General features: G+C 39.0%; 1 protein-coding gene across 1 annotated transcript in view; it reads right to left on the reverse strand.

Annotated features, from left to right (window-relative positions):
* Positions 1 to 757: 757 nt before the first annotated feature.
* WDR48 (WD repeat domain 48) overlaps positions 758 to 18,205 on the reverse strand; it is a 51,536-nt gene continuing 34,088 nt past the window's right edge. The window contains exons 11-19 of the mRNA XM_050941527.1: positions 17,113 to 17,210; positions 14,865 to 14,972; positions 14,291 to 14,387; positions 12,087 to 12,182; positions 8,847 to 8,952; positions 7,473 to 7,560; positions 6,103 to 6,179; positions 4,776 to 4,968; positions 758 to 2,725 (exon numbers count right to left, since the gene is read on the reverse strand). Of these exons, the coding sequence (XP_050797484.1) occupies positions 2,630 to 2,725; positions 4,776 to 4,968; positions 6,103 to 6,179; positions 7,473 to 7,560; positions 8,847 to 8,952; positions 12,087 to 12,182; positions 14,291 to 14,387; positions 14,865 to 14,972; positions 17,113 to 17,210 (959 nt within the window). The 3' untranslated portion in view covers positions 758 to 2,629. The remainder of the gene's footprint in view (positions 2,726 to 4,775; positions 4,969 to 6,102; positions 6,180 to 7,472; positions 7,561 to 8,846; positions 8,953 to 12,086; positions 12,183 to 14,290; positions 14,388 to 14,864; positions 14,973 to 17,112; positions 17,211 to 18,205) is intronic.

The raw sequence follows: 18,205 nt of genomic DNA on the forward strand, positions 1-18,205 counted from the left end.
AAGGCCAGTCCTCGTGTTGGTCACAGGCGGCAGGAGTCTCCCCAGCGGGAGCTAGGGCATCAGCGCCTGGCCTCTCCAGTGGCTAGGCTGCTTCTGAGCCCTGGAGGTTGGGCTTTTATACTTCCTGCCCTGCGCCTTGACCTCTGGGGGGTGGGCGCAGGCTCCAGTGACTCCACTCACTCTGGCATCTGCAGGGGCTCGTCCCTCTCTGAGGCAGCTGGGAGCCAGACCGCCTCACTACAGGCCCCCACCCTCCATCAGGGTCTTCAGCAAGTGAACTTGTTTGTAAATGTATTCTTGGGTAAAGGAGATTTTAAACTCAGCTCTACTGCCTCCTCTCACTGTACAGATGCTCGGGGTAAAGGGCTACTTTGGCAACAGAGTAGGGACAATGTCTTTGGGAAAACAGAGCTCTGCTCCCAGGGTCAGTAAGCCTGGGATGAACCACACGCTAAGGAGTCTTTTCCACTTTTTCCTGCTTATGTTCTCTTAATTTTGTTTTCTTGTTGCAAGCATTATCCCTGGAGAAACAGCATATATTTCTTCCTGTAGTCACATTCAACCATCTTATCCTGCATTACAAAATCTGCATAAATTACTGTGTGCACTTCACTGCGATTATTTTTAAGCTACTGGAAACCCGACTGTGCAATTTCCTTAAAAATTAGAAAAGGATTTATATGTCCTTTGGGAAAAGGGTGAAAAAAAATGACAACCCCAGGGCTGCATAAGTGAACCAATGAATGATCAAAACAACTTTTAAATATTTTAACTAAAGCCTTTTATTCTGTACAACTGTGAAATACAGATCATTTACCCTTTTGGCATTGCAGACTCCCTTCAATCTTTCCTGAAACTGCATTATTGGGATGTTTGGAACAGTAACCTTGGCTGATTTCAGACAAAAAAAAACAAAAAAAACAAAAAAAAAACGAATGAACGAACTGGGAGCAGTTACAATGTATACAAAGGGACAGCAAGACAACCAGAAAGAATCACTGTCTATTAGAACAAAGCATAGACCTCTGCTATTAATAAATATAATTCAGGACAATTTATTAATAAAAGTTACACAGTTCTGCTAAACCATTTAATTCACAAATATCACTAAAAATGTGCAATATAGCACAACTGTGCCAAATGGACTATGCACAGAAATGGGGCTTAAAAATTAAATTTGACTTTCTTTCAAGAAGGGAAAAAGACATGCTAGCTTAATTCTTAACCAGACCCTCTTGTTTAAGTGGTGACTTTGTCCAGGACATAATGTATTTGGATATTTTTCAAACAACATATGATAGTGGATTTTTTTGTGTGTGTCATTTGATCACTATAAAATCCCAGTAAACTAATGTATCTGGGACTTTCTGTAGGCCCCAGCCTAAATCCTGATAGCAAAACACAGGAAGGGCAAGAGCACATCTCCTGAAGAAACCTGAATAAATATATTGCCCTCTGAAGGCACTTGTGCTTCTGTTTCAGACAAGAATCATTTTACACAATTTTGTGGTGAGGATTTTTAATTTGTTTTGGCTACAAATAGTCTTTTGGGACAGTCCCAAATTTTCTTGCCAAAAGCTGAAATGCTTCCCTCCCCCAGTAAGTTAAACTTTATACAAGGCTACTATTAATACATGAAAGCCTTAGATTTTTAGAAAGAACATGAAAAGATGTGTACAGCTATAACAACAAAATCTGCATATAAAACTTGGGAAAAAAAGAACACATGCTTTTATATCATAGATATGAAATTTGCTGCTGATATCAACAAATAAAGTTAAAATTTTCAGAATGGTCTTAAGTTTTTTAACAAAATGCCACAGAAGTATAGAGCAGTTTCTTGGAATTCCAACTAGCGTGTCTTTAAAATAAGGACACAGTGCAGGAAGAATTAAATTTCTTTAAAAAATCTGTTAAATTTTGCAAAACATGTTTATTCTATTATGATGCACAGCATCACTGGACTGACTGCTATAATATTTCTCTAGTGTTCTTAATCTGAATGTCAATAGCTCTCTATATAAGAACGTTTGAACTGCAGTATTAAAACAATTCTAATTATGTTAACTTTTGACTTACAATTAAATGGGCTACTTTCAAGTGTGCAATAGCTTTCGGTGTTTTGAGATTTCTCAAAGTGGTAAAAATTATTTTTATGAATAACCTGTGAAAAATCATTGTAGGTAATGTACGAATGGAATGTATTCAAAAAAATACAGTGCATGCCTTATGAACATAGTGACTAATATGGCCAAAACCATGTTTCATATCAAGCCCGAGCAGATGAAAATTTAATGCTCTGGAAAAAACAAAACAAGAAGGAAGCAAAAGTCTGAACTGGATCGTCATCTGTTCTCTGTACACCTCACATAACATGAACCACTAGGGACTTCTCATTTCACTTGCTGTGCCTTAACTAGGACAGACTTTAGTTTAAGTCATATAGATTTTTTTCTCTATATTACAGATCTATTAGTCACTTCAATTATTAAATGTATACTCTCTGGTCCATACTGAGTCATTAGAAGTCTCATCTACCTTAGGGTTCAGTGGGCTTCTATAGTACTACTCTTGGAACCAGTACAGTAAGGTCAAGTAAATGAACAACCATTTGAGTCCATCATTCCTTTCACGTTGATTTCTGTCGGTAGTGAAGTGTCAGATCACCACCACTCTTCCATATGAAGTGCTTAACAGTTCGAAGGTCCATATTTGGATCCAAAACCTGCAATATAAGAGAATTTATATTTTATTGCAGAAAACTGGTAGATATGTTAAATCTTCGGATGCTGGAAGTTTTGATTTTCAGACAAGCATATTCTAGGCTGACAGCGGTACACCAAACTAAGGAGGACTGGTGCCAACGGGTTAATATACATTAGAGAGCACCACCAGCAGCATATATAGGTTTGGAATGATTATCAGTAAATGTTAGTAAACATCAACATGTATAGAGATAGGCAAATAAGAAAATGTTGCTGCTTGAGTCCCACCTTACTGTCTATAAAATGTACTGTAATACTGGTATTAGTGGAGTTGGAGCAGTGGTGCCATTTAGGTGGCTTTAACTTATTGAATCTGAATATCTACTGTCTTCCCCCCACAACTGAGACTATTACACTCCTTTCACTTGTGATCCAAGGAAGTTTGAAACCTGCTTCCAAAGTAGCAATGCCTCTTGCTGTGCTATTGCACATATTGCCACTAAATTTTACTACTAAACCTAACAGTCAATATAAAGATATGCTCTGAAGTTACACAGATTTTGAACATGACTAGAAATGTAACAATATTCTAAACCCCATGGTTTATTTGCTTAGTTAATCTTAATGATGTTATACAGAAGTGTGATTACAATTTATTGCAGATGAGCATTCTGACTGATATCAAATTCTAGGAGGCATACAATAGATGAAAATGTGAAATGATTTTTAAAACTAATCTGTTCCTAGTCTGGTTTTACAGCTTTCTAAATAATTTTGTCTGGAAGAGAGGTATACTCTACACAACACTAACTGGTATCCAACAAATATGAGTAGCTTAAGGCCCTCCTCAATGGAACTCTTCTTTAAAGCCTGTGATCTCCAAGAATAACAAAGTACTGTCATCCATGTTTACTATTCATATTAATATAGCTAGTATATGGTTAATATGATTATTAGCACAAGCAAGGGTTTGGAGTATTAGGCCCCAAAAGAGAATACAGTTCAACCACCAAAATTCTGTGATCTAGACATTTGGTAATGCCATTTATCCATTGTGACAGGGTCAGGCCAGATGGCTACAGGAGAGTGTTAGAAGGTAGATATATTTGTCCCAGATGACGTATATCCCTTTTCCCTGGGTAAGGTAACAGGGCAGTTCCAGAACAAGCAGGAACTTGCTGGAACTAATTAAGGCAGGCAGGCTAATTAGGACACCTGGAGAAAATTAAGAAGAAACTGCTAGAATCAATTAGGACAGGCTGGCTAATCAGGGCACCTGAGTTTAAAAAGGACCTCACTTCAGTTTATGTTATGCTTGACAGGAGCTGGGAGTAAGAGGCACTAGGAGCTGAGAGTGAGAAGGTGTACTGCTGGAGGACTGAGGAGTACAAGCATTATCAGACACCAGGAGAAGGTCCTGTGGTGAGGATAAAGAAGATGTTGGGAGAAGGCCATGGGGGAAGTAGCCCAGAGAGTTGTAGCTGTCACACAGCTGTTCCAGGAGGCACTCTAGACAGCTGTAGTCCACAGAGCCCTGGGCTGAAACCTGGAGTAGAGGGCAGGCCTGAGTTCCCCCCAAACCTCCTAACTCCTGATCAGACACAGGAGGAATTGACCTGGACGGTGGGTTCCACCAGAGGTGAAGGTCTCTGGGCTGTTCCCCGACCCACATGGTGGATCAGCAGAGACTGCGGGGATTGTTCTCCTTCCTTTTCCCCATGCTGGCCAGTGATGAGGTTATCTGAATAAAACAGCAGATTTAAACAGCAAAAGTGGCCAAACTGAGGACGGCTGTGAATCTCTAAGGCAAGCAAATCCGCCAATAAGTGCAGGACCCACCAAGGTAGAGGAGGAACTTTGTCACACCACCCATGCTTTAGATGCAAAAAGCAAAATAGTTGTATCAGTTAACATTTGAATTCATAACATCACATTTAGTTTCAAAGGCATCTGTTAAAATAGTATACCTGTAGCACATTTTACAAACAGTACCTAGAGGTTCACAAATGATTTACTATTGATCATCCTATTTTTGCAAGAAGGCCTAAATGAGTGCTTATGTCAACTTACCTGATCCTGGCACAAGAGTTCAATCTTTTCTTCTGCTAACACAGCAATATCCTCCTCTTTCTCTTGTTCTCCAGCTTTTTCATTATTGGAGGAGCTAGTTGTCTGAGATTCATTATCCAGGTTTATGATTTTCTCATAAACATGCTCCATCACTTTTCTGACCTGCAGCATGTCACTAGCTGACAATCGATCTCTGTACAAGGTAATTAAAAGTTGTGAAACACCAGATTTAGCCTTTCAAACACTTATCTTCACAGTATCCTGTGCAATGGTGTTTGCTATAGCAGTTGTTGGTTTGTATTATATTGTTTATAATTTAAAATAATATCTTTATAATAATGCCTTTATATAAATCAATGGTGAAGACTCATCACCATCTGGAATACTGTGTGCAGTACCAGGCACCTTATCTGAAAAGCATATTGCAGAACTAGAGGTTGTTCAGAGACAAGCAACAAGAATGATCAAGATCTTCCATGGCAAACTCAGATGAAGAGAGACTGAAAAGACTTGGAATGTTTACCTTATAAAAGAGATGAATAATAGGGGAGATGATAAAAGTATATAAAATTATGACTTGTAAACAGAAGGGAGGTCAGGAATTTCTGTTTTCTCTATCTTATAACACAAGGGACATTCGATAAAGCTAAAGGGGTAGAAAATTCAAACTGATAAAAGGAAATACTTTTATGGGCAACATGTAATTAAACTGTGGAATTCATGCCATAGCAAGCTGTTGAGGCCAAAACTTATCCAGATTCAAAGAGGGACTGGATGTTTATATGAATATCAAGAATACACACGGTTGTCTTAATTAAAAGATAGTAAACATTTAAAAAACTCATGCTTCAGGGCTCAAGCCAATCTCTAACGATTAGAGACCAGGATGACATCTAATGTGAGGGGCAGGTTCTCCCAAGCCTGTCTACTCTGGAGTTTCTTGCATCTCTCTCTGATTAAATCATCTGTTTGAGATAGGACACAGGATTAGTTAAAACATTGGGTTTGATCCAGCCAAAAATGTTATGGTACCAACTCAAATCTTGTTATTAATACTAGGGTAAAACCTTCTAAAGTACAATTAATTTAAGCCACTGCTATTTACAACTACACTATCTCCCAGATCTTTAAAATATTTTTATATCATCCAGTGGAGCAGAATATTGTCCTGTAACACTAAATACCTTCTCTCACAAGAATGGAGACAGCACGTCCAATGTCGTTCTCTGGATTAACCAAGGGTACTGTTATTCTCTTTGGCATACCGTTTTACGAGTCTGTAATATCAGTATCTCTGAAATATTAAGAGTCAAAAATATATACGTACTTTTTTAAAGTTTTTGCCCCTGAAGATGAATGAGGTTGAAGGTAGAAGGGAATCTTATTGAATTTGGGCATATTTTTCTAAAAGAAAACAAAATGTCACATTTAGTACCAATTGGCATCACACAAATTATATTCACGTCATTATTTCCAATTGGAAAGTGTATTTACCTAATATGTGTATTATTATATCAAATAAAAATGATTTTCTCTAGCACAACTACGGAGGACAACTTTTCTTTGAACCGCTTAAGCTTCTGAGGAGCTCAGATCTATCTCATGCAAGTCCTTTGTTTACCTAGCTTTTATATAAGCTGGAGCTCATTTCAGCGGAAGCAGGTGGGTGTAAAGTGTACAACACTTCTAAACGATTAAGTCAAAACACTAAATATTTTGTTTAAAAAACAACTAAGTTTTAAAGAAAAAAGACTGAGTATCTGGAATACAGCATCAAAAATCAGGTTTCCTAGAAGGTGATTTGTTAAGAAATCGAATCAAATTCCAGACACATGTGAAGAACACTTCAGCCCAACCAGGCTATGAGGGACATTTAGTATGGTTCTAACTCAAAAAATGTACCTTTTCTTCTCTTGGACTCCCCCAAATTCCTCTTATTTCAGTATGCCAGCAAGCGACACCCCCATAGACACAACATTGGTCATTTTCCCCGTCAACCAGGAGACCCCATGAAGCTGGTTTGTTTCAGAGGACGCCAAGGTGGTGTTTAAGATAGAGATCTTCACAGGCCTAATTTTAAAACCTGACCCAGACCCAAACTGCTAGTGCTGAGCCATTTTCAGAACTGACGCAACCTGAACCCAACACTTTCCCCCTAAACCTGTCAGCACTGTCACCAGCACTTGGAGGCTGTGATTTGTCAGCATGCCTACTTCACTGCACAGTGGCAGCAGCCAGCAGAAGTGGGGCACACAACATGGGGGAGTGGCAAGCCCCCACTAGGCCAAACCACATGTGACAATGCTAACATAGGTTTCGGGGTGCGGAGTGTTGGGTTTGGGTTGGTTCTGAAAATGACAAACTGACACTCCTGGATTGGGTCTGAGTCAAGGTCAGGCTTTAAAATTAGGCTGAAGGAGACCTCTGTCTGACACATCACCCTGGTTCCTATTGGTTTATGGAACCTAAGCACAGTGCATGCTGGGAAGTAGGGGTTTACAATGGGCAGGTGCCAGCAACCTGTAGTGAGGCTGAATTTCAGCGGTATATGAGAAGAGCTAGTAATGCCTTGATACCCTGTTAGGTCTGATTAATGAAGATATTCAATATACATTACTTGAGATGCTGGAGTCTAGTTAAATTCCTTTGCAGTTCACCTTTAAAAGAAGGGCAAAGTCTATACCTAATGACACTTACATCCACAGTGATGTCAATTACCCATTGTGGCACAGTTTCATTAAGCAGCATAGATTCAGTTTCACCACCTGAATCCCGACATAATAATCTAAAATACACAGAAATGAGTTTTGTAAACAATACATTTAAGCATCGAGAAGAAAATTGCTGTACAGCACATAAATTACAGAACCTAAGTGCAAAGATTAAAAAAGTCTGCACAAACAGTGATAGGCAAATACAGATATTAGAAAAATAATCTGTTAATCAGATGAAAAAATAATAGTTCCATAATCACCAGTTAAGCAACATTAGTGTTTTAGGAATTTTGTTTAAATGAACTTTAAATCCAAAATAAATTGTTTAAAAAACCAACCAAACAAGTATATACATTCTAGCTCCAATTCTTCAAGTTTGATATGTGCCCTTGCCCTTGCGCAGAGCCCCACTGATTGAATGGAACTTTCTGTAGACATAAGCATCTGCCAGTGCAGATCAAACTGAAGGTCTGGAATCCTTAGTTATAACTCAAAAGGATTAAGAGCTGCGGGAATGGGGTTCATTTTAAATTGAAAATATACCTCATTTTATTTGAATGACCTGTGATCTGAAAGTTACACTGTTCCCAGGCTTGGGATATGCTATATTAAGTTCTGGAAAATGAAGAAACCTAGACTGAAAAAACAGTCTTAATTTAAGAACGGATTTACTCAGTTACCAGGGATAAACACGAATGCTTTATGACATTCAAAAGCCTGGCATCCCAGGGATATTCATCATGATATATTAGCTGCTAAAGTCATGCTGGAATCAAAGTGGTGTAAAAGACAAGACGGATGGTAATCAGAGTGGCATGATAAGATCTCATATTACTTGACTGGTCAGACTTAAGAGTACTCTGATAGGCCAGCAAATATACTTTTAGGAGAAGTTCTCCACACCAGTGGATCAGAAAAGAAAAGAAAAAAAAAAAAATCTCAGCTCTGCAGACTAACACTGCAGTACCATAAAAAAAAGACGATAATTATACATTAAGCCCTGCTAGAACTTAAGGGGTACATTAAATAGTCTTAGGAGGAAAATGGATCAGCTTTAGGTTATTGTTAATTGGCCTATAGGAAGGATGGTGTACAGGAAGTGCTCTCAGAGCTATAAATCAACAAGTCCTTGTAAGAGTTATTGTATAATTCATGACCTTGTAATACACCATGTCTTGATGATTTGGAATCTAGATGTTCCTAGTGTGACTATGGAATGATACTATCAGCCACAAACCAACTTTGTATGGTCAAGCTTCTATTTCCTGGACATTGATTAATTTCTGAAATTGTCCAAGAGCCCAAAAAAAAATTATTCTATTGCTTTAGCCACACTGCATTCTCTGAATTTCTGTACCTGAACAAAGTGCGTCCTCCAGCTTCACCAAAGATAACTGGTGTATGTGGTGGTACCTGAAAGTATCCATTTCCTTTCTGTACTCTGTTCTCCTGCTCAGCATTCACTATGGAAAAATATACACCAAGACTATATACCTAGTTTTAGGGCCAAGTATACAGACTAACATAAATTTTTGTCTCTTTTCAATACAGTGATGAATTAAAAAAAAGGAAATAAAACACATGCAAAGATGAAGTGTTGATTTCTCATAAACTAAAATTTCCAACACTTAAATATTTCATGACAAATATCAAAGCACAATTAATACATTATAACTTTGTAGGAGGCAGATCTCAAATGTCTGATGTACAAGAGAATAGGGGCCAGGAGTGGGACATTGATTTACTATCAATTTACCCCAGTTTTTGAGCAATACAGAGGAGTAAGTATCTGGGGGAACTAAATGACCCTTACTTTAGAGGTGAACAAGAAATAGAATGATTGTGCAAAGGCAATTATTGCACATCCAAAGCCTTGAACACCACAAAGCAACGTCCTAAAAAGCATCTTCTTTGCTTTCCCACCTAACTACCACTCTAAAACAGGGGACCAGGAGAACTTGACAGAGACATCTCGATTTCACTGCACCGTACATTCCATTAATTATTGATCAGGTTCATGTCTATGGACTATACAACTAGAAGTGACTGATGACATTTTAAATGCAGAGGGTCAGATTAAAAGAGCAGTATTGGCGATTCACTTGTTACAGACTGACCACAGCTTTCAAAATAAAATTATTTGATAAATTATTATTATTTTGCAGTGCAATGTAAAGTTCTCTGAAAAATGTGGACAAAAACTGTTCAGGTGCAATGCCTTTCAGTCACAAAAGAACCCAGACTTACTGTGTGGTATCTGAAATCCACCAATTACCAAATTTTAATGTTCTGTTGAATGCTACAACATACCAGAAAATTGAATAATATAGGTTCCTGTGGGTGATACGAGGTCCAAAAAGACTGCTTAGCTCATTTATGAGCAGAACATAAAATAAAAGAATGAGCAGAATTCACGGCCAAGAGTAGAGTCTAGAGATAAGACTATTGTATATTCCCATGCCTGGAGCTCATCAGAAACAAAATAAAATCACTCTAGAAATTAGAAGGGAGAAATTTGGGGGTTTTAGAAATTTCTTTAAAATATTATTTTGTTACCTGCCTGAATTGTTTATTTTAAAAAAAATCCAACTTTTTTGGAGGCAGTGGAAATTTCGGCTTAAAAAAAAAAAAATCCCACTGGATGTAAAGTAGGGGAATGGTGCTACTTCAGCACGCATCAGGACCCTGTTCTTAAATGCTTCAAAAGAAACATAGATGCCAATAGACATCCCTTTATGTTAATAAGCAAATTTCAAACCTGTGTCCTCCAACTTATTTTTCATAATGGTGACTCCAGGGAAACTATGAACACTTTTCTCCCTGAGTTTTTTTGCCAGATTACAAAATTAATGAAGTATTTTATTACTAAAATAGTTAGTATTCAGCTTGCCTAGCCACAGTCTTTGTGTGGTCCCTCAGCTCTCTATTAACAATATCACTGATTTAAGAGACCTCCAGTGCACTTTTGATTTCCTAAGCCACTATTAAGTATTTGCTTTGTATTGTTAAATTTTAATATTTTAAAGGCAAATTTAGAACCTGGTTTTACAATACTTATTTACCTGACTAGTACTACTAAAGTACACTACTATTCACGAGTCTATAGGAGAATCACGCCTCTAATAACTTGGAAAGTTTGTAAATTGCCACTCGTTCTTCCCACCCCAAGACTAATGGCTTGTCTACACTACTGCTTAAGTTGATGTAAGTTATGTCGTTCAGGGGTGTGAAAAAGCAACCTCCCTGAGCAATGTAATTTATATTGACTTAACATGGTGTCTACACTGCACTATATTGGCAGGAGAGCATGCTCCCATTGACATAGCATGTCTTCACCAGGTGTGCTAAATTGACACGGCTGCATCAATCACAGCGGCGCCAATTTAGCACAGTAATGAAGACAAGCCCTTAAGCCTTCTAAATACACAGCACAGGAAGTAACAATGCAAGAGCCTCCAAAATAGCCTAACAGAGTGCCTCAACCCCATTCTGAGACCATACTGTGAGTGAAATACTAGTTAAACCCACATAATCCATAGGAACATAGGACTGGAAGGGACCTCCTAGGTCACCAAGTCCAGTCACTTGCTATAGCAAGCAATTTTATCATATAATCTCATTCATAATTTTATCAAACTGCATCTTAGTTTGTCACAACTGCTCCTACTGGAAGGTTGTTCCAGAATTTCACTCCTCCAATTGCTAGAAAACTTTTTCCAATTTCCACATTAAATTTATTCCAACACATGACAAGGATTTCAGTTGAAGGCCAATCTGACAAAAGAACCAAGAGATTACCAAAACTAGTAGTTTTGTAAGATAAACATCTGTAAGACATCTGAATTTAAACCACCTCATTTTATGAAGACCATTAAATAGCCAATGGACGCAGAAAACTTTTGAATTGCTTTGGCTCTGGTTGGATGTGAACTTGTATCCCAGTGAAAGGCTCTACCAATCAGCTTCCAAGCCTTTGAGCTACAGTTTCTTATTTTCTGCCAAATCCACCCCATCTTGTTTGTCATTTACATAACTCTATTGTTAACCTCACCTTTCCTTTGTAGATTACTCCAGAAGGTAGCTTCCTGGGTGAGTACACAATTCTATTTTCAAACACCCGTTCAGTATAACACATTCCAACAAACATGACTGCTATTTATTAGTTTATACTACCCAGTAATGTCTATAAGCAAATTAGGCAATGTGCCCTGGACGCTTACGCAGAAAAGCATAACTGAATTATTTTCATTCCTCTGCCCTGTCTAGAACTTAAGGAATTTATTCTCTCCCTTAAAAGCCCAGCCTCTTAATTTTACCAGAATTTTTTTTTCACTGCCAACTAATAGCGTTTCTGTAAATTCACCCTCAATGCAGGATCAGCTTTTCAATTGCTTCCTCTTTATTGTGGCATTCCAAAGGCTTTCAAACAGCACTATTGTCAGTGGAGAAGCGCTACTTGAAACATTCCAAAGCAATGTCATATTAAAAGCTTTATATGTGTAGAAACAACTATAAAAACTCACATAGAACAAAATAGCTATGAATGATAGAGACAAAAGGACTGAAAGATTCCTATATTGTACAGGTGAACACTAACCGTGATTTATTTCATTTTCCTCTTCATCCATTGGATTGATGTGTGTTCTAGGCCAATACTCTAGAAGAGCTTGTAGTAGAAGCCCTCCAAGATTCACTATAACACATGATCAAAAACATAGAATACAATTATGTAAAATCACTGATATATATAGCCAGTTTAGAGAAAAAGACAACTCTCCAGGTTTTTAATTCACAGATGGTTAATATAAGCCAATAGTTTGTATTTCTTATCAAAGCTTAAGAGGTTAATCCAGGAGAAATTAAACATTTAAAAAAAGTTAGGTCCCAATCCTGCAACTAACTCCATGCTGCCACTGAGGTCCACTGATGTGGAGTTCATCTCAGGTTCAGGGGCTTAGGCCCAGATCCATAAATGGAGTTAGGTGTCTAACTTCCACTGTAGGCACCACTGAGATCCTCAAAACTCTGGCTACTAACCCTGAAGGTGCCTAAAATCCTTTGGCACCTAGTTTTCCAATAAAATCTTTATGATACCTAAGTTTCTGCTTCTGGGTACGTGCACTGCTGCCTCACTCAAAGAGCTTGAATACCTATCTCATGCCTAAGCCCCAGGAGGATCTTTGAACCATGTGAAACTAGGTATTCCTTTGCCTATCGTGCTGGTTGGGCCCAATATGGTGGACATCTTCTGAGAACATTAATTCCAAACAAAACTGCGAGAGGGAAAGGAGGAAGAGGCACCTGCAGCAACCTCCCTAACCTTTAGTCCAGTGGTTAGGACAGTGTTTCCCAAATAGTTGATCCCAATTCACCTGTGCATTATGGGAAAGTTTTAGATGGTTGCCACATCCAGGGCCAGATGAACTCATCACTTGATCCTGACCTAGGCAAACATACACTTCACCTGGCCTGGCTTGGCCAGAAAGCCTCAGGTGGGGGTGGAGAGAAGAGGAGACTGGTGAGCAAGCCTGCCTTGCACTCACCCCACAGTGGGGCTGGGTCCAGTTCCCCACTCTGGTTGTTGCGACCTGGCACACGAGGCTGCAGCACCACTCAGGTTTGGTCTGGCCAGCCGTCCCTCATGAGAGACCTGAGTGGTGCTGAGACCTTGAGTGTCAGGTTGCACAGGGCAGGAGGGCTTGCCTTTCAACCCCACCCCCACCCATCTAGGTCTCCCCTCTATGCTGGGCCAGGGTTAGGGTTGTGGTAACAGGGCAGAGGGTGCATACATAAATGATGGGTCACAAAAGAAAGACAAAGCTGTTGGTGGGTTGCCTTTGGTAAAACATTTGGGAACCAGTGAGCTAGGACACTCACCTGAGACATGAGAGAACCCTGTTCAAATCTTCTCTTCTCTCAAGGCACAGGGGGGAATTGAACCGGAGTCCCCCATTTCCTGGGTGATTTCACTAACCACTGGACTAAAGGTTATAAGGGAGGTTGCCACTTCCTGTACACCCCCTCCCCCCCCACACACCCACTCTCCTGCTTTTGCATGGATTTAGGTGTGTGCTGCCATTTTTCTTGTAAGAAACAGCTTAGGTGCTTGACTCCAAGAAGGGATCTACAGCTAGGAATCCTAGAGTGGAGATAGGTACCTAATTCCCTTTGAGGGACAGGGTTTAGGACACACCTTTTTCCTTGGCATCTGCTACTGGCTAGCTTAGGCGGCTCCTCACCTACCACTATGGTTTTTGTGGATCACATTCTTAGGTGCTTAAATCTCTCCATGCACTAAGCAAGGAGCCCTGTGCCCAACTCTGGTTTGTGGATTCCAACAGGTTGCAAAGCACTTAGAAGTTAGGTGCTCCTGTGCTCTGTGTTGCAATGCCTAAATTGTTTTGTGGATTTGGCCTTAAGTCTTTAGACTTATAGAAAAAGCTAATTTTACTATAATTCCTGTCAGCTTGAATTGTTTTTAACAATTATTTTAAGATATGAGTTTATTACAATATTATTCTCTAGCTCAGATCTTTCATGTAATAATTCCAGTCTAGCATTTTTCATTTTGCTTTTTGAAGGAAAATGAAATGGACAAACGAAATAGACAAAGTGAACATAAGATTGCCATTATAAAGCATCTCAGTGGATTTTCATTGGAGAGTCATTTGAAGGATTTAGTCTCAAGAAAAGTGGGGAAGTCTAAGCAAGTACAAAATTACCATCTACCAGAAATATACTAATTTATGTAATGGGGTTTTGTATTGTTTGAATGAAATGTTAATTTCAATTAAAACTCACATTTTGGATCAGATCCATCTGGACTGCTAAACCCAGCATCTTTAGCTGAAACCCAAGCTGCAAAGCAGTCACTCTCATCTAAAGTAATTGTCAACATCTGTCAAAAGAAGACCATTGGGAGGAATACAATATGAATATTGTATTAAGAATCCTGCAGGTTTCTTTTATATACAGAAGACACACTAAACTGCAACTACAAAATATGGCAGTGTCTGATAATACACAGACTGTCTACAAACACTCTATTTGTCAAATTTTATTACATTAGTAATTGCAGTGTACAAGATTAGTTTAAACCAACATTATCTCCTTACAAAGAATTCTGTTATTAACTACTTTTCAAGTTATCAAGATCCAAAGAAGCATTCATTGACATGTTGATTGAAAGATAAATTATACATCCGATAATTCAAATATAGTTTATGCCATATACACATTAAATTAAATCTTAGAGTAAAAGCTTTATATGGCTCACAGAAGGGTTGCTTAATACAGCGTATGTGTGAATACTTTCATGAAAGTCATATGAAATGACAAACGCCCAAATTAGGAAAAAACTTAAGTTGTGTCTTACCCCAGTTTTTAAGTCTACTGAGAACCAGTTTGGCACATACACCATTTTAAATCTCTTCTTAATTTCTTCTTCAAAATCTACTTTCCCAAGATCTTCAACTTTACATGCCTGTACACCAGAAGATTAAAAAAATATATAAGTTTCTTAATACTGAATATGCAGTCATATCCACTGTTAAAACCTTTAATTTGCATATCAGAAATTGTATGCTAAGTAAGCTTTTTATTTTTCTTGATAGCTTGATGCCACTGCCCTCCAAATACTAAACCAGAGAAGTATGGAAACACCACTTCAAAGCAACAAACTTCTTCCCCAGTGTTGAACGTTGTCTTGCCTTGAACTGTAGTTCATTTTAAAAAAATAAACAGACTGAATCAAAGAAAAAAGGAACAAAATGAATATTAATACTATTCATTACAAGTTCAGCATCCACTAGCTCTATAAAAATGATAATCTGATAGTGGTATTTATTGATCTATTGACAAATTAATACAAAAATGGATTTTGAAATGCTCTTTTTATTTTTAACTTCCTTTTTAATCTGAAATAATTACTTACCTGTTCTTAGACTTGTCAGTAAAGACACCCTTCTCTCCTCCCCCTACTACTGGAGTGCACCTGCACACTAAGTTTGGAACCTCTAGTAAGGTCTGAGCAGTGCTATGGCTCTCAGATACTCTCTTGAGTCATGGAAAACTCTGGTATAAGTAAACATGACCCTCCTCACCACCAAAACTATCATATACTCTCAGTTCCTTACACTCTCTCAGAACTGAAAATAGGTTCCAGGAAGTAGGGATGGAGGGCAGAGTCATAAGTGAGTAACTCCTCTCTCTTTGCTTTAAGTATAGTCAGTACAGATCCCCAGTTTTAAAGTGGACTGAATCTATATAGAAACTTCTTGTGAGTCAGTGGGTATCCCAGTCCCTGAAAGCAAGGTGCATTCAACTACATGCCTTTGGAATGTTCCAACAGTGAAATATGTAAAGACGCTATCAGGTGCTCAGTTCATCCTTTACACAGCATTGATCTCTGGACTTGGCCAAGAGATCTAATGCCTACCTCAGGAGATCAGTTTTCTATAGTTGTGCGATTAGATAGCCTCCTCATCAATTTCCTACTGCTAGTGAATCTGCCCAATTTGTACTGACAGTATACAAAGGGAGAAAGAAAAGTTACTCACTTTCTCTGGAATTCTTCAAGCAGACATTAAAAATACACTCTTCAACCTCCATCCCTGTTTCTTCAGTCTACAATGGATTCTAAGGCACTGTAGGGTACCGTACTTTGTTATAGAACCTTGTCTGGAGCATTCCATGTATCAAGAGAAAATGTCAATTTCTCAAAAGCCCTTACACATCTTAAAAGCCCATATCCCACTGACTTTTGGAGAGACTTAGGAGCCTAAGTGCCGGTCACTTTTGTAACTGGAATTCAGGCATTTTTTAAAGTGTTACCAAAGATCCAAGCAGATCCCACAATAGTCAGTTTTTTTAGAAGGTATATGCACAAATATGCAATCTGAACTGGCATTTCCTGATTTGTGCTGCTTATTGATGATAAGGATAAGATTTTGTCATGGATATTTTTAGTAAGTCACAGACAGGTCACGGGCAATACTGAAAGATTCATGAAAGCCTGTGACCTGTCCGTGACTTTTACTAAAAATGTCCATGACAAAATGGGGAGCTCAGCTGCGGGGCTCCCACACTACCCACAGTGGCTAGGCAGCTGCAGGGGCCCGCTCGGAGCTCTGTGGGCCCCTGCTGCATGGGAGAGCCTCCACGGCAGCTAGGAGCCACAGGGAGCCCTCACCGTCCGCGATGGCTGGGAGCTGTGGGGGGCCCCTCACAGCTCCTGGCCACCATGGACTGAAGTCACAGAGGTCACTGGAAGTCACAGATTTTGTGACTTCTGTGAACTCCGTGAAAAAATTGTATCTTTAATTATAATGCTTTGACTGATGTCCATGTGTTCCCCTCCTCCCATACATTCTTATTGTGTTCAGTGTTTTATTTTAAAGACAGAATTTTAAACACATTCACGTAAGAATGAACAGTATTGCAACAGAAGAGACAAATATCATCCTTTAGCAATGAGAGTCTTTAAAAAAACACTTGCGCTATGTTTTGTGGCACAATGAGGACCCTATTTTCTCCAATCATCACCTCACATGCAGACAAATTGCAAAGGGAAGAGAAGACCAGAAACCCATTAATACATGTCTAATCCAAAATTTTACACTTACCTTCAATACATCCCAGTATGCCACATTATTATTTGTATCTTTGGTTAATATATGTCTCTTGTCATTAAGAATGTGGCACTGAATAATACTAGCACCCCCTAGCAGTCATAAAGAAGAAATAAAGTCAGCAATGCCATTTCATTTAATTAAAAAAACAACAATGTTAGACTGCTACAAAAGTAGGGGCTATTCCTCAGCTCCACCAATTTGGCATGAAGCCATTTCAGCACATAATGAATATATGGCATGTATACATACCCACATGCATTTGAACAATGATGTTGATATATTGTACAGTCAATTGTTTAAACCACTTTGGGTTGTTATGAAATATACTCAAAAGATAAAAAAACCAATTTCAGTCAAGTTTATTGCTATACAGAAGGGGTTCTCAAACTTTATTGCACTGCAACCCCCTTTTGACAACAAAAAAATGCTACATGACCCCAGGAGGGGAGACTGAAGCCTGAGCCCTGCCATCCCAGGTGGAGGGGGGCCAAAGCCCAAACCCCGCTGCCCTGGGCGGGGAGGGGGAGGGGCAAAGCTGAAGCCCAAGGGCTTTAGCCCCAAGCGGGGAGCCTGTAACCTGAGCCCTGTGCTGCCCAGGGCTGAAGCCCCTGGGCTTTGGGCCCGGGAGGTGGGGTTCGGGCTTAAGCTTCGGCCCTGGCCAGTCTAACACCAGCCCTGGTAACCTTACTAAAATGGGGTTGTGACTCACTTTGGGGTCCCAACCCACAGTTTGAGAACCGCTGCTACACAGCAATGATAATATAATACAAGAAAAAGGTTCTATACAGAGACTATAATATGGGCTTGATCCAAAGCCCCTTGAAATCAATGGAAAGGTCCATATTGACTTCAGTGGGCTTTAGATCAGGTCTTACGTCATTTATAGGCTTTAACTGTGGCAATGATTTTGAAATTGTACTTAACAGGGAGCAGTATTTGACATTTATCTGAAATAACTAATCACATTTCCAACTCTTCATCACTCACAGATCTTACATTATGGTCATCGTTAACAAAGTACCAACAGAATAACCCTAAAATCAAAGGCTGAGAAGGGTTAGTGATTTTTTTTTTAATTATATCG

This window comes from Gopherus flavomarginatus, chromosome 2, assembly GCF_025201925.1.
Source record: "Gopherus flavomarginatus isolate rGopFla2 chromosome 2, rGopFla2.mat.asm, whole genome shotgun sequence".
NCBI lineage: Eukaryota > Metazoa > Chordata > Testudines > Testudinidae > Gopherus > Gopherus flavomarginatus.